The sequence below is a fragment of the Cajanus cajan genome, chromosome 5 (genome assembly GCF_000230855.2).
Source record: "Cajanus cajan strain Asha chromosome 5, NIPB_CcT2T_4, whole genome shotgun sequence".
Taxonomy (NCBI): Eukaryota; Viridiplantae; Streptophyta; class Magnoliopsida; order Fabales; family Fabaceae; genus Cajanus; species Cajanus cajan.
The window spans coordinates 59,181,561-59,196,987 of NC_138521.1; the positions used below are offsets into that span (position 1 = coordinate 59,181,561).

General features: G+C 34.3%; 1 protein-coding gene across 4 annotated transcripts; it reads right to left on the reverse strand.

The window, feature by feature from the left end:
• Window positions 1–3,661: 3,661 nt before the first annotated feature.
• Window positions 3,662–12,934, reverse strand: LOC109808228 (uncharacterized). Of its 4 annotated transcripts, none has more exons than XM_029273265.2 (15): window positions 10,005–12,934; window positions 9,782–9,910; window positions 9,514–9,702; window positions 9,384–9,430; window positions 8,981–9,275; window positions 8,685–8,793; window positions 8,388–8,603; window positions 7,342–7,419; window positions 6,655–6,851; window positions 6,328–6,543; window positions 5,975–6,250; window positions 5,699–5,846; window positions 5,480–5,613; window positions 5,086–5,172; window positions 3,662–5,008 (listed from the first exon to the last, which is right to left on the reverse strand). In XM_029273265.2, exons 1-15 carry the CDS (start codon window positions 12,666–12,668, stop codon window positions 4,922–4,924), a joined length of 4,872 nt encoding a protein of 1,623 aa, XP_029129098.2. In that variant the 5' UTR covers window positions 12,669–12,934; the 3' UTR covers window positions 3,662–4,921. The 4 variants fall into 4 exon arrangements, with proteins under 4 accessions (XP_029129098.2, XP_020226718.2, XP_020226717.2 ...); XM_020371129.3 differs by having other exon boundaries at window positions 8,388–8,606; XM_020371128.3 differs by having other exon boundaries at window positions 8,963–9,275; window positions 10,005–12,933.
• Between the last annotated feature and the right edge of the window lie 2,493 nt (window positions 12,935–15,427).

The following is a 15,427-nucleotide window of genomic DNA, read 5'->3' on the forward strand; positions in this document are numbered from 1 at the left end:
TTTAATATCTTGAAACAAATACTAACTATAAGATCTATAACAATTAATAATGGCCATTTTTTTTCTCCGGAGCTCTGAGCTTTATATATATGCCTCTCAACTGACTGATGAATCACCTCTCTCATTTTGGTTACTATTTTAATTTTATTTTATTTTAACTTTTAGCAGCATATTATAATTGCTTCCTTTTTTTTCTATTTTCTATTCAAAATGCTCTTTTTTTTTCAATAAAAAAAATGCTTATTCAGGGTCTTTTCTTCACTAGCTAGTATTCATATATAATACTCTAAAATAGTAGTTAGAAAAAAATATTCTACTAAAAGTAGAATCGGATTCTTCGGCGAAATTTAATCATCGACAAAGTAAATATGGTATAAAAAAATACTCTAACTGTAAGTAAATATATAACAAAATAAAAAGTACATATATAAGTATTTGAAATAAGAACTGAACTTCCTCCAAATATTCAAAAATATATCTTAAAAGCTTACTCATAAGAATACAACATAAATAAGTTATTAAAAATGCTTCAAATAAGCTCTTTCAAATGTCTCCTCAAATTGTTTATGAGATAAGCTCTTAATCTAGTAATAATAAAACTTTAAATATGAAATCGCAATTCGTGATGTAACTTAGATGTTTGTATTCAGAGTAACTATTCAAGTGAATTTTTTCATCTTGTTACTAATTTTGCGTTAAAAAATGAATATACAAGACAGAGAAGTGAACTAATTTAAGTGTAGCTTTTCAGCTTGTTACTAATTTTAATGTTTATTGATAGTGATGATTCTTCGACAAAAAAGATGGAAAATGCGAGACTCCAAAGCATGAGTGTATACTTACCTTTTAAGTTCGATTCAACCCTGTAACACTTTCCCTTTTATATATATTCTAGTATTATGAAGAAAAAAATAAATTATGAGTCATTATTATTTTTACTCTTAAATACATTTCTAATCGATATAAAGTGAATAAAGTTTTAATTTTGATCTTATAAATTTTTATTTTATTTTTATTTCTCTAAAATTTAAAATTAATGTTTTTAGTTTATAGTATTATATGATCCTTGTTAATTATATTTTTATTACAGTGTAATCCTAAGTAACGTTTATAATTGTTTGTGATATCATATTATCACATAACACTTCTATAAAAAAAAATTATATATTCTTAAAACAAATATTATTTATCAACCTAAAAATAAACTTTAGGTCCAATGATTTTACATTTTAGAGAGATTAAAAAAAATACACTTTCCGACATTAGAATCAAATTTATTTATTTTAAAGAACTAAAAATGATGATTTCAAATTCTATAGGCTTGAAAAACAAAAATTACAAGAACCAAAATCAGAACTCATTTATTTTACAAGAACTAAAAACTTAGCTATGCTTTATTTGTATTATCATTATTATTAATTATTTAATAACAATAATAGGAATTTCTCTTGATATTTGAAATTTTGGAGATCGACTAAAGATTTTTTTTTAGAGATTTAAAATATTGGTAAAAATTGCTATAAAAGAATCATATAGATTATGGATAATTTTTATTTTTCATAACTTTTGAAATCTTAAATGCATTCATTTTAAGATTTTTTTTCACCAAAAAATATATCTCCCCAAACTAAAATATTTAGTAATTTACACCGGTTGAAATGCATTCATTGTTTATTTTGTTGTCTCTAGTTTAGATTGATTTAGAGAAGTTGCGGATTTACATGAAGGTAATTGTCATGGGTGGCTAGAAAATTGTTGGGTACTCGAGGTTCATATACATTTAGAGAAGTTGCGGATTTACGTGAAGGTAATTGTCATGGGTGGCTAGAAAATTGTTGGATACTCGAGATTCATATACATACATGTCTCCACATTAGTATGATATTGTTCACTTTGGGTCTAAATCTTCATGATTTTGCTTTTAGGAGACTCCCAAAAGACCTCATATCAATGGAGACTGTATGTACTTTATAAACCTTTCATTGTCTTCATGATTCAATGATATGGGACTTTGTTTGTATCCCAACAAACCTCACTTAAAATAAAAGACCATGGTTTAACCTCCTTTCAACGAAATTTTTTTCATTTACGAGTATTCAATGGTGGTCTTTAAAACTTTAGTCACACCTGTAAGTTCTAAATACTTGCACCGTCGTTAGTTCACATCAACAAAACACACTGCCTAACCTCCACACTGTTAGGAAGACTTTCGACACAAGAGATCTCACACTTGGATCCATCGCTTCCCATTGCCAAATACTTGTCTAATGTCAAATACCTGTCTGAGACTCTGAACCAGTCACCTTGTCAAACATTGGTTCCATTGTTGGGCACTTGGGATTCACACACATATTTCTACATTGATATGATATTGTTCACTTTGTACCTAAATCCTCGTGGTTTTGCTTTTAGTAATCTTTCAAAAGACGTTATATCTATAGAGACTACATAAAGATCCAATAATTAATAGAATTAACCCGATTTTAGTGTCATGATTGCTCCCACCTCATGACACAGTGGTGCTTAGTGCTTAGTGTGGATGGTGATGTGTTGGAGAATCTTTCCTGAGCAGGCTTTGGTGATCGTTGTTGTAAAAAACATGGAGAATTTCTCTTTAGTTTTCATGGTAGTGGTGCTTAAACTTCAGTTGTGCATGCAGAGATATTTGCTTTGCTGCATGTATTTGATTATGTTAGGACCAAGGGTTTAGCAAAATTATCTACCATATAAATTGTTCAAAATTTCCTGACCTTATACAAGGTGAAATGTCAATTTCTTACATTTGAAAATGAGTTTATAGGGATTTGTCACTTTCGAAATTAGATGTGTAAGCTATAACATACATTCCAAGAGGATAATTAGTGTGCAAATGTCTTAGTTAAAGCAAGGATAGTAAAAAATAGATACATGATCAGGACAGTAAGAAATAGAGACATGGTGAATTGCCAATATACACCAAGCATTTGCTTCTAACTTATTTGTTGAGTTAGTTACCGACCAATTTAATTTCATGTAGCTCCTATAGTTACTAATTTTGGTTAGGAATTTTTTTTTTCAATCTCTTGCATTTCTCATAATAGCGGTAAAAACAAAATTTAAAAAAAAAAAATATTAGCAACTAAAAACTTTCAATTCTTTCCATAACCATTATAATTCTTTTGGATAAAAAAAAATAATAAGAATATTACAAAAGTTTTCATTATATAAAGTTTATATTTACATTACAAAAATTAGCTTCCGGTGGGGAGAGGGCGAGGTGAAGTCGTGAAGGATAGAAATGAGGGAAAGAGAAGGGTGAAGATGGAATTAAAAGGGAATAAGAATATTTTTGGAAACAAGAAAAAATCAATTAAGGGTGTGAAGAGCAAACAGAGGAATGAATAGCAATTCTCATAGTTTTAAGGGATAAATTCATGTCCTGGGTTTCGGTTTGGGTAGCATGGCCCAAACCCTTTTCTAATTTCGATGCCTTTTTCTACTCTAGACGTCAGGTATGGAAGCCGCCACATAAAATCCATCAGTTCCCAACCATAAAATGGCAGCCTGTCATTTTCCTGTCACTGCAACCTTCCATGGCATGACATATGGCCTCTATATAACTACACCAACGCGAAATCTAGTTGAGATTAAATTTTATGATATACAGACACCGCGAATAACATTCAGAGCTTACAATTCTTGTTATTCCATTCATGAGAAATTCTTCAAACACTTCTTGTCGAAAACATTTAAACTAACTTTTTTGAGTTCTGCTGTAGGAGTCAGACACTAATGATCTCTAAAAAATGCCTCTACACATCACAATAATTAGCGTGATATTTTGCACCAAGTATCAAAATAACCTTCTAACAGAATGGGGGAAAACGAGTACAATTCTAAATGTTAAACCGCACAATATTTTTGCACTAATGTATACAGAACAATGATGTATAGTAATCCATCTCACTTGACGCTATTCCGATAAAGTGTAGGACAAAATTGTGCCAAAACCTTTCAGCTTTTTCCTCACTTAAAGCTACAGTTAGCATCTGCAACTATAAATTGGTAACATTAGTTCTCATTATCTTAAATCATAGCAACTGACGGGCCCCCATCCCACGCCACACACACCCAAATGAAAGTAAATGAGAATAAGGTACAGTGTTGTGGATCCAAAAGAATGGAAGCTCCTCAATTTACGGTTGCACAAAGTCTGCCATGCAGCACGTTCCAAAACAGATATCTTGAAAGGGAGAATAGTAGTCCAGAGGATCAGTAAACGACACTCCTTTTTCGGCCTAAGTGACTACAAGCTGACATTTTGACAAATCTAATTGTATAAGAACTATACAGATCCCTTTTTTGTTTTGGGGGAAGGGGGTGGGAGGGAAATTTCTTCGACAACTGGTGAATAAACTCCCCTCGTACAAATGCTATACGTTCCCGATAATAATGGGCAATTATTTCCATCATAAAACAGCCTAAGATCTTCTCATACATTGCTGGCCAACCACCACCAATTGTGGTTCATCTAGCAAATACCAAAACCTGCTTATTGGTAGGATACAAGGAATGAATCTGAGATTCCCAAAACGAACCACTTGTGTTCAGTGATGCTCGCTACCATACATCACTCCATGGGCTCTTCTAAGTCATCCAATTACACTAAATGCATTTGTCATCATTATACCCCGCCAGAACCTGCTCCTACTAAAACCCTGAATTGTATAGTAAATTTTAAAATGCTATACATCCCAACAGAGGCATGTATGCCAAAACTAGTTGACATCACTGCAACTTGCAAATTTATTTGCCTAAACCACTTTTTTGTTATGCAGAAATGCAATGCATCTGCATAAACAGGGCCACACCAGGAACCAATTGGATGCCAAACTCAACATTCTTCAGCCCAGCAAATGATGTTATCAGTTCCACCAAAAATTTAGTTTACAGCTTCAAAGAAAAGAACCTGAGGTTGTAGATGCCCTCTTTCACAAATTGTAAGAACATCCGCCCATCCACCAATTACCTGGTTATTGAAGAAAAAACTTTAATACAGCAAGAATACCAAAAAAAAAAAAAAATCTGCTCATAGATTCAACAAACCTTGACAGTCTTGTCATCATACATAATCCACTGTCCATGGTCATGGCTATAAGCAAAGCAATGATAATGTTGACCATAGTAGCAAACCTAAAGGTTAAATAACACGTGAGCACATATATGAAGCAGACAATTGTGGCATGTGATATAACTAATTTTTTCCTTTCAACACAGTAAATATGTAGCCAAAAAAAGATGGAAGAATTAGTAGGGGTTGGTGGTCAAAGTCAGTCCTTCCAGGACTTAAATATGAAAAGCAATATTTAAAAATAAGATGTTTTACTGAGGAATACTGCATTGTGTTCAATCTGTAATAAAGCTGAAATCATCTCTTAGAAGCAAAGAATAAGTAAAAGAACTAAATACAAACATTCCTTGCATATTAAAAAATACATACCACTGACACCAAGTTATGGATGCATTTAGGATCTAAACCACGATAAAGGACACTTATATCTATCTTGGTGCTCAGGGCTTCCAGAGTCGATGTTATATCATCCGCACTCTCACATGTATTTTGCCAACCTAGGACTGTGAATAAAAAACATTTGAAAAAAAATACCAAAAAAGCATATAAAAATTGTCAACAATATTCCAAAAGCAACAACTGAGTTACCAGTCATAAAAACATGGGGTGGAGTTGAAAGAAAGTGATGGATGTGGTTGAGCTTGCCACAGCCACCAGCTTCTAGATCACAAGCCAACTGATGGTTCATCTCCACAAGATTCAAAAGCTTATCAAATGAAGCTTCAGCAAACATTACCTAGAAAGTGAGAAAGGACCCAGCTAAGGTACTCAACAAGCATAATTGTTTGGCCATGCTCCCAGCAGCATAAAATCATAAATGCTAAGAACTGTAAAATGTTAAAAATAAAACCTTCATAAAGATACCTTCATTGTTCGGAGGGCACTGGCATTTATATTGTGAAAGAAGGAAGTATATTTCATATGTCTGGATTCACGGCCGCAGTGATAGCAGTTCATTTGTTCAAAAATGTTCATTCCAAAAAGTGAATGTGCTATACAACTACCATTTGCACAGTCCCACGACCCCATACAGATGCTTTCAGCTGATTCTGCATCAGAAACACTTGAACCACGAGTAAAGGATCGATGAAGGCAGTCAAATATCACCGCCAGTACCTCAGAAGCATCATTCATCTGAGCCTGCCAAATATCTGTATATCAGTCAAATCGTCCACAGAAGAAATATCTTCAATCTATGTCAATGTCAATGAAGTTACCTCCTGGAAGAAATTACTGTGAGGATACAGGTTGCTAAGAGCTATCCGCAGAGATGTAGGTGCAACTGCCTCTCTCCGTGAATCCTTTGATGCAATATCCAGTGCAGTGAATATTTCATACAATGCACAGACAACGCAAGGACTACCCACATGATCATGCTCTGATCTTGATCTGCCAAGAAATTCCACCCGAAAGCGTCTTAAATGCCACAATGACTGAGGTCATACAAAGACAAAAAATTATTTTAGGCTATGGAAAATAATACATCAATAAATAAACAGTGCAGCAGCTGATATAGTAATGAATTGGAAGTTTCAAAGACCTACCTGTATAATAACATTGAGAAAACAATTATATTCACCCACTTCATTCTTCAGTCCAGTACCAAGCAAAGTCGCCCCATTCACATTATCGGTTGAGTCATCCACAGTAGGACAATTGACACTATCTACCTGTGAGGAAGCTCTTTGTGACATGCTTAAACTGGAAACCGAAGATAAATTTCCACGAGCTTGATATGTGTCTGATAAAAACAATATCTTTCAAGGTTAGAGAATCGTCATAGTTCCATAATTCTTCAACATGATCCCAGAATTATTTTAAAGTAGGGAACATTAGCATTTCTCTCAGGATTCAGCTAATAGTTCATGTCAAGTTTTGGTTGTAGGCCAAGTAGAATCGTGCGAGTGTCGAGAGGTTTTCTCATTTATGAGAAATATGTCCTATCTAGGAACTGTATATCTTCTGTAAATATTTAGGATTTGATATGTTTTCCAAATTTCCTAGTTATATAATATTAGAGATTGTAAATCACATATAATTAATCGTGTGGAGGCTATTACAGAAAGCAACAGAACAAAGGATAGGAGAATGGAAAACTTCCCAAGAAATGGGCATCTAAACAGTTTCATTTCCTTGGTCATTAACGGTGAAGTGGATTTTGCATGAAGAGCATGTTATATAAGAGAACACATAACTAGTCTATGAGTGCAGGGAATGAAAAAAAAACTTACCCAGGCTTTGGCGTACGGCAATTTTAAGATCAGCTTGAAATCTTTCCTCCTCTGCATCTGATGCATTGTTTTCCCTCACTGATGGCACATCCAAAGAACAGCAAATTAATTTTCATACTCAAAAGAAGCCTTTTATTATTAGTATTTAAAAAATGTTATAAATGACATAAAAAACACATTGACATAATTCTACAGGAAAGAAGCAAAAGTGATGCTAATGAGTTTTCAAACACTATCAAATCTTATTTCTAATCTAACTTAATAGTGTACTGCAGAGTATATTTTAACCAGACATTTTTATTTTGAGAAGAAAGTCCATTGGGGGAAAAAGATCTAAATAAACATTATCAGAGAAAGTATAACTGATCTCATAAATCATAATACCTTTTTACCATTCCATCTCATACCTGATAAGGTCATTAAACCGCAGTGCTCAAAGAAAAAATAAAAAAAAAAATCATTACAGATTATAATTTGTAGATAAGTTTAGCTATTAGATTTCTCACACAAAATACACTATCAGACATATAAGATACAAACCTAGCCATAAAATGATCACAATAACATACAACTATTAATAAAATTGGAGAATTTTTAAAAGAGAGAGCCATGTGACAAAGATTGCCGACATTATGACAAAAGAATGGACTAGGTAAAACAAAGATGACAAAAAAAAAAAAGCACCCTGCAATTGGCTTTACAAATTACACACAAAAAAGATTAGCATATTTGGAAAAAGTGATAAAAATCAAAATTATGTTTAAAACAAGATATTGATCCCACAGTTACCACTGGCATATGAATAATGATAATAAGCAACTAAAGCTCAAATGATAAATAAAATGTTGTAATGATTTTAACAAGGGAAAGACCTCCCAACATCCCCTTCAAATTTTGTGCATGCATGTGTACATTTTAGTAAGCCAAGCATATATAGTACGACAAACTAGCAGTCAAATAAATCTTGATTAAAAAACCATAATTAGATCAGAAATAATATGCACCAGCATTACATCAAAAGAGTATTTGGGCAAGGATAAACTAACCATTATTAGCATCTTGATTGTTATTAAATTTGAATTGCTCTCTTGAGCAATAATCGGTATGTGTATCCTCAGTGTTCTCTTTTTCTGATGAGATAGATTCAAACTTTCCATCAACCAGTCTGGAAGAATTCTTCTGCCGTTTATGTTTTTTACCTGTACGCCCAGACAAAGGTAGACCATTCTCTGGAACTGGAACAACTCCATTAGGCAGATCATCTGCTGTAGAAAAGAATTAAATAAATGTGGAGAACCTCAAGCAAGAAAATAAATAAATTTTGAGAAACTCAAACCACCAACATTGTTTAACTTTGGACTGATGCAAATAATTAACCATGGAACCATTTGCTCTGGGTGTAAGCACACCATCCAGATTACTTCGTGATCCGTTCTCTTTTACCAACTGCTCCTGAAAAAATAAGCCAGTTCAGAGGTATATTTCCTTTAATACTTACTCTCCATAAAGTACTATTTCCTTCCATTATTACATTTTCCTTGCAAGTCCATTAAGCAAGAAACAGTAACTTAAAGACTAATAACCAGAAATCTTGTCTCCCTGCATGCAAAGAAATTCATACCTGCACAGGTACTCTTACATGTTCATGTGCATCTGGTAGATCATCATCCGCCTTTGTTTGACAATCTTGAAGTTTGTCTGCCACTTCTTCTGAGTATAACCCAGATGATTTTTTCTGTTGCTCTGCAAGGTGCTTCTGTTTGGCTTCATTTTCTATCCTTCGTTGAAATTCCAAAGTTTCTTCAAGCTTTTTTTCCTCCTCTTCTAGCTCAATTTTACGTCTAAATTCCTCTTCAAGTTGTTCCACGTCACCATCGATCATAGAAACATCCTCATGATCTGGGAAGTCACTTTCAGGTGGAATTAGATTGGAACTGTAACAGAACCACATCCAAAACATTTTTAAGAAGAGTGACAGTGTCTCTAGAAGATTACACGTTAAAAAATAAAAAGAATTTAAAAAAAATGACAAGTAAACTAACTCAGGAGTTGTAGGTCGAGGTGAGAACTGCACATGACCACTTAAGGACTGCAAGAGAAAGAAACTTTAGTCACTCGTCATAGACAATGACCCATACATAAACAAATTCCAAAATCTACATGAATGAACACCTTCAAATCTCTTGCTTTTCTGTGATCTTTATTCTTCTTCTTATCTTTTGTCTTCTCGACATGTCTTGTGCTCTCACTTCCCCCCTTAACAGCCTTCTTGGAATCAAGTGCAAGTTCGGCCAAAAAGGCTTCACTTGCAGCATCAGACTTCTCTTTTGCATCCTTTTCAGCCAAATCTTCCAAAAGTGCCTAAAATATTAAAACAAGGGAACATTTAGTTAAGTGAAAGGTAATGCAACAGCACATGTTCAGCAGTTTGAATACAAACCCTTAGGTAGGACTTCACTAGAGGCACTAATATTGCTCGATAATCATTAGCAGAAACAGGTCCAAGCTTGAATTCCATTTGTTGCATCGATGTAAAACTTCTAATTATTCGGGCATCAGTTTTGCTAAGCTACACAAAGAAAAAAAGAAAATTAGAACATAAAGGCAAAAGGACATCCTCGCTGTTATCTTAGTAGGCATGTGAAACAAATCAACAAACTGACCTCTATAGATAAATGCTCTTTCAGTTTCTGAATTGCGTTTTCTATACAACCATCCATTTGATGCAAGTAGTCCTTCATTCTCCATTCATCTTCTTCACCAGATTCCAAGTCACATAACTGAGAAGTCACACCAGCATAAGTTTCCTCATAGCCAAATTGATTAACATTCCTTGCTTCTGCTTCTTGCAAAACATTTGATATAGCATCCAACTCAAACCTATTGCTGACATACATCATTTCATTCTCACTCTCAATGAGCTCTTCTCTCCGTTTTCTCAAGACAGATTCATAGCTTCGCTGGACAAATTCACCAACCGTTTCCCTCTTCTTACCTTCTTCGAGACAAAGATCCTCTACTGTTTGCAGTGCTTCCTCATAACTTATACGCTCACCCTTCTTCTCACATAACCCCTGTAGGTGATAAAACTCCTTCTCGAGTAGCTGGACAATTTCCTTTCCTTTATTTATTTTATCTTCTCTAGTCCGCAGCCATGATGTCAATTGATCCCCAATAGGCGAACTTGAAAATATCCAGGACAGCAACGCATCATTATAGCATGAAATTCCATCAGGTGAGCTTGAGGTGGTTATATCTTCCAAAACAGGCCCCTGAGCTGTACCAGGGGTGACTTGTCCTTGTAGTAAACACTCGTCCAGATGGAGGCATGATGCATCTCCATCAAGTACAATCTTGTCTTTAATCTCAGGACCTTGAGTGATATTGAGCAAATCATTTGTGGGACTACTGCCTTTATCAGCAGGCCTCTCCACCCCACAAGCATGACATATTTCCTGCAGAAATTGGAAAATTGTCTTGAGCTGTGAAGCTCCCAGAAAGCATATACACATTGGTGTTTGGTCCACGCCATGATTGAGAAGTTGAGAACCAGCAGCAAGACCTTGTATCTCCCCCATCGTAAACTGTATGACCTTGTTAAGATGACTAGCAGCAAGACATTTGTGCCTAATAAGAACCTCCAACTTGGCATGAATTTTCTCCAGAAGTTTTGCACGCTCAGTGTCATCAGATACTGGCCAACAATCAATAATGGGATTAGCCATGGATAGTTGATCTTCAACACCACCTCTAACATCACTTTCTATAATTTTACAATAGTTGTTGCATTCGGCTGAATAATTACGAAGACTGTCCCCTGGACTTTCCTTCTCAATGTAAGAGCTGCCTGCATCTTTGAAACAATCATTATAGTCCGGAGTATGATGATCCAAGTATAAATCCTCAGGAAATGAAGGACTCCTGAACTTTGCTTTATTATCAAGCATTCTAACTGCAGCTATGACATCCAGAGGCTTCCAAGAACAATTAAGAATCATCTCAACCCATTCACTATCAACATGTTGGGGAAGAAGCCTCTGCATTTGTGGCGAGAGACTCCCCATGTGTTCCTGCACAACATGATGCCTATGAGAATCCGGGTTGGAATCTTTCCTTTCACAGTTGCAGCAAAGCCAGAACTTCCACGTTTTGTTGACCTCAGCATAAGACAAAGCTTCTGATAATATATCGTTCGGCAAAGTATCCTTGGAAGACCCATAGTGTGACTTGAGATCACAAATTTTAACCCTAAGAAAATCCTTCTTCATATCCATACTCACTGAATTCCAATATCCGTACACCCACTTCATCCTCTCAGCTGTAAAGCCATTCTTTCTCGCATTCCCATGCCTCCTCCTATCACTACCAATCCTCTGAGTGGATCCCGCAGAGGAATCCAACTGCCTGTCATCCCTCTCTCCTTCGTTCGGCGAATGTGGCGACTCTGACTTCTGCTGCAACAGCCTTGCAGCAGCCACTCGAACTTCAATTTCCTTTCTCCTTTCCTCGGGCGTCTTGGTGACCTTCTTGATCTCATTAGGCCGTCTAGTTTGAACCAGCCTCACCTCCATGGGGTCCTCAGGAGTCCTCCTTATCGGAATCAACCGAAACCTCTCCTCCCCATTGCTCAAGTTCTTCATCCAAGAGGACAAGGAAGCTATATTCGACTTCTGAATGAGCTGCCTCAACTCATTCTGCACGTGCGCTATCCGCTCTTCAGGGGAAGAAACTTTCTGCTCGCTCTCATCCTGCAATGTCTCCTTCGCAGGATCACTAGGGTTCTCAATGGCAAGCCCCCTCTCGCACTCATGCACCACCTCCTCGTAATCCTTCCCTTCATTCGCCGCCTCCAGCATCACAGTGGCGAGGAAATGGGCGTACTCGACGGAATTCGGCGTGAGCTCCACGGCGCGGCGCGCCGACTCGACGGCATTCTTCAAATGCCGCTGCTTGGAGCTCGGGTCCGTGATGACCGTCGCTGTTTTAAAGCAAACGAGGCTGTGGACACGGTGGACGAAGGCGGAGTGGGGAGAGCCCTCCTCCCTGGCGCAAATCTCCTTGAGGAGCTTCATTGCCTTGGTGTGGTTCCCGCGGCGATGCGTGGTGAGTGCGCGCTCGCACTCGAGCTTGATTGTGGAGTTATCGGAACCCTCCGATTGGGGAGGAGCCAATTCGATCTTGCTAGGGTTGTGATCGGAAACATTGCAGGCGTAAGTGTCCGGCGAGTTGGCACCGTTGGCGGCTCCGCCGACGCCGGATTGCGCCGCCGGAGAAGCCGCCGCGGATTGTTTGGAGCGCGGCGTAGGGTTTCGCTTTTTGTGCCCCATCGGTTGAGTTCATACAAATCCGATTCGCGTGCATAAAACACGTGCGGGCGTGGCTGTGTGGCGTGGTGTGATAGATAAAGTGATGGAAAATAGGGCTGGAAAGAGAGAGAGAAAGAGCTGACCTAGCGAAGGGAGTGGTGGCCGGAGAAGGATCGGCGGAAGAATCTAGAAGGGTTGTGAAGGGAAGAAGAGAGAGTGAGGAGCACCTACCCACAGAAGAGGGGTGGGGTTTGATGAAAAGGAGAGCGAGCGAGACAATAGTGATAAATTTATCAAATGGAAACAAATATTCAGTGAATTATTTATAGCTAATAAGCGCGTAATCAATCCGATTAATTAACCCCCACAACACTCACTCCCCACTCTATAACCAAATCTTTTACTTTTAAATATATAAATCATATTATAATTAAACTCTATTTTTTTTATTACATTAATTATATTTAATATTTATCATAAATTATTTATAAGTTACTATTTTTAATTATTGATAACATATACTGAAAGTTAATTTTTTAAAAATTAAAAATTCAAAATACTCTCGATAGTTAAAATCACTTTCATTAGATATAATTATTCTATTTTGATTTTTTAATTATAATAAGATATAAAATATGATCAATTATATTTTTTTATTTTTTATCTTATTTTTAATATTCATTTTAATTCTTTATCTATTAAAAAAAAAATTTTGACAATTTATTTTTTATGTTTGAATTAATTTGATTTTTTTAGGATAATGGTCATTTCAATTTTATGACATTATTTTTATTCAATTTTTCTTGTTGATTTAAAACTTGAATCTTATAACATTAAAATTATGAAAATAATTGATATTTAAAAGACTATAAATATTATGAAAATTGTGTGAAAATAAATCTCATTAATAAGTAAAAGTAGAAAATATTTTTATTTTTTATCATATTTGTAACATATTTAATTTAAATTACAATTGCATTAAATAATTTTCATATAAATGAATTTTCTTAAATAAGTTTAAAGTTTCGACCAATCAAAAAAATATTTAAAATAATTAATTTAAATTTAATAGATAAAGAATTAAAACTAACATTTAAAAAGATAAACAACCAAAATAAATTTTAAAAAAATAAGATAAAGGACAAAAATATAATTTAGTCCATAAAATACTCACTAAAACTTTTTTTTTTTAGAAACTTAAATGGTTTAGAGTGCTTTGAAACAGATTATGATTTTTCATCTTAACTATCCTTTTGAAAAAATTTGTTTGAAAAGAAAATGTTTATGATAATAACTTAAATTTTTAAATAGTTTTCTCTTGAAATTTTATGAAAATATAAATTAGAAAATTTGTAAGTATTGGTTAATAGTTTTTTGTTTAAATTAATTTATTATATAAAATTGTTTCTTTATTGTATCAAGACGAAATTAAATATGCTGAAATTACATTAGAGTCTAAACAAATTCAACACAAAACAAAAGTGACATTGAGCAGTATTACTAAAATAAATTAATTTTTATAATGTTTTTCAAACACACGAAATCTTTCTTGTGAATAAAATTTTCTTATTCACAAAATTTGAATAAGAGAAATTATTTAAGCATACCGAATCCAATGTCATTTATACTAATAATTTATTGTTATGTCATTATTCAAAATTATATAAAATAATTAAATATATGATATTTTAAAATGTTTTTTTTATGAAAAATATTTATTTATTTATTGATGAAAATTTTCAAACTTTAAATTCTAAATTATCTAAATTTTATATTATTTTATTTTATAGTAATTTAATTTAATTGAAAATAAATAAAATTTGACTGAAGATTATTTTTATTAAGAATTAAATTTAAATACTACTCAAATAATTCAACCTTATTTTCATCGTATTATCCATTTATTTATAACTCCTTATTAATTCAAATCTTACATTTTAATTCTTATAAAACAATTTTATCGACAGCATTCTTATTTAAATGCATATTTTAAAAAGTTATCATTAAATTTGTTCTATGAAGGAATGACGTGACATGATTTGGTTATATGATGAGTTGATGACTCATGAGTCAGATAATTTATCACGTGATCTTTCAACAAGACTTATCTGGCAATAAGCGTAAATGACACATATTCTAATTTAGATATTGAATAAAAAAGTTTAAAAAATCAATAATGCGAAACGTACATAAACCCGAAAAATATATCATGCGTTTTATAATGAAATTTTTACTTAAATAATATTTTTTAAAAGAAAAATTACAAAAGTATCAACTGTGCAGGTTTATTTACCAATATAGAACTGTTTATTGTGCATGTTCAGAATTCGGTTCCCGGGGAACTGAATTCTGAGCTTCAAAATCTTATTTTTTTTTGTTTTTTCAACTCAGAATTCGGTTCCCAGGGAACCGAATTCTGAGTTATTTTAATTTTTTATTTTTTTTTCGTGTTTCTGGCCCATTTTGGGCAAATGTTGGAAGTGGAACGGCCCATTCCGGAAGCAGAACGGGCCATTCTGCTTAAAGACACATAGTCTTTTTTTTTAAACTAAAACGAGCCAAGAACGACATGTTTCAGAATAGAAATTTAAACAATTTTTTTGAACCTGGAACGGCCTTGGAACGGCCCGTTCCAAAAGATGTTTTTAGGAATCAAAATGTGTTTTGGAACGGGCCGTTCTGGTTTTGGAACGGCCCGTTCTAGGCAAACAGTAAAAATGCTACAATCTAATCCTACAATTACTCTTATTTCTTCCTTTTCAAAACTTTTAGTGTTTTAG